Source organism: Frankliniella occidentalis, unplaced genomic scaffold, assembly GCF_000697945.3.
Source record: "Frankliniella occidentalis isolate FOCC.00 unplaced genomic scaffold, Focc_3.1 Scaffold3, whole genome shotgun sequence".
NCBI classification, from domain to species: domain Eukaryota; kingdom Metazoa; phylum Arthropoda; class Insecta; order Thysanoptera; family Thripidae; genus Frankliniella; species Frankliniella occidentalis.
The window spans coordinates 1,875,273-1,876,837 of NW_026267133.1; the positions used below are offsets into that span (position 1 = coordinate 1,875,273).

The 1,565-nt window shown below is 49.7% G+C and overlaps 2 protein-coding genes across 2 annotated transcripts in view; one reads left to right on the plus strand and one right to left on the minus strand.

Moving 5' to 3' along the window:
* The window catches only part of LOC113209235 (uncharacterized), a 100,541-nt gene that overhangs the window by 65,225 nt on the left and 33,751 nt on the right, over nucleotides 1–1,565 (minus strand). The gene's annotated exons all lie outside the window — the stretch shown is intronic.
* LOC113209224 (uncharacterized) overlaps nucleotides 1–1,565 on the plus strand; it is a 40,776-nt gene that overhangs the window by 27,031 nt on the left and 12,180 nt on the right. Inside the window, exons 2-3 of the mRNA XM_052266706.1 lie at nucleotides 182–320; nucleotides 1,133–1,495. Of these exons, the coding sequence (XP_052122666.1) occupies nucleotides 182–320; nucleotides 1,133–1,495 (502 nt within the window). The remainder of the gene's footprint in view (nucleotides 1–181; nucleotides 321–1,132; nucleotides 1,496–1,565) is intronic.

Consider the following 1,565-nt stretch of genomic DNA (forward strand, 5'->3'; position numbering starts at 1 on the left):
TTTAGGTGTAAGGTTGTAAGGTATCATCTGCTAAAAAAAAAGATATCAACAGAAAACGCGAGGCGCATTTCAGAGTTTGCCGGTCTGCCCCAATCTATCTCCGCCTGTTTTTTTGCCCCTCCCGCCCCGCATAACACAACACTTTGTTCACATTTTATTTGGTTTTTTGGCGTTTTCACAGGCCCCGCGATGCTGCCCGCGATAGCCGACTCCGTCGGCTTCCTTCTAGTCTTTGGCGGCCTCCTCGGCCACCTCGCCGCGGCCGCGGGCGTGCCCGCCGGCGCCACCCCTAGCCCGGCGCTGAACCACAGCGCGTACAGGTTGGTGTTGTTGGTGCTATCATTGCGTGACAGGTTGTCTTTTTTGAATGTGTAATTCACGACATGTTTATTAAAGACGACACGAAAAAGAAAAGTGTGCAACTGGCACGCACATTGCAGTGTGTTCGACACTCTCAGGTGTTGGACTCGAAATTCGAATATTTACAAACGGGGTTCAGCAGTAGAGTAAACAATTTTAAGTGTCTAAAGATCCATGGACAATCCTGAAGTTGGACACTTCTAGAACGGTATCATTATTTGATGGAAAAGGGAAGCTTTGAGAAAGTCTGTGACTTTGAGGGACCTTTCTTGAAAAGTAAGGATGACCCTCAAAGTAGGTAACACATTTTGAGAAAGTCCCTCAAAGTTAGCGTGGCTAATTTACATGTGCAAGCACGTATGCAAGCACGTAAACCATTTATTTAAAAAGTCAGTTTCGTTAATCGCATACGCATCAAACTTTGCAGGGCGAGTTCCACAGCTCTAAAACTAAGAGAAACACATTTAATCTGACCAACTGACAATTTGATCAGTTGTCACAAAGCTCTAAAGTACTGAGGTGGGCGCAGCAGCTCGTCAGGTTAACTGCACCAACTTTGAGGGACTTCCTCAAAATTTGTGATGTACTTGGAGCGAGACTTTGAGGGTTATACTATCTTCTCAAGTTTTTCCTTTCTTCTCAAAAAGAGATGTCGTTTTTCCCGTGTTTGATTTTTCAACTTTACGTTTTAAAATTCAAGTATCCTGTCAAACCCTCAAAAGTTTGAGTATTATTGTTGTGCACGCCTGACGCCATCCCGCTCTCTGCACAGATACGACGGCTTACATCGGAGATCACCGGCAACACAGCTGAGGCCTGCCGTCCTGGTTGCGTCCCAGTCAACAACAACAGCAGGCAAGTTTAGCAGTCCCGTCAGGTCACCAAACGTTAGCACTTCCGGGCGCCCGAAAGTCATGGCGACCAGGACAACAACAGCGTCGCCAACTCTGGAGGGAGCAGAGGAATCACTCACCTCCGCCTGCGCCTGCGCCTGCAGGCCCCAGCCCAGCGGCCGGCGGCCAGCTGTCGGTGTCACGTTTTGCACCGCACACTTTATTCAATTACTCAGCCCGGACCGGCGGATTTCCTTTTCCTGGGCAAAGCGCCGGCCTTTGAAAAGCAGCTGGCGCTTTGAGTACCGCGATACGAGCGCTTTCCAACGAGAGAAGAGGACCTGCCCCGGCGCGGGGGTGGTGGGGGTGGGG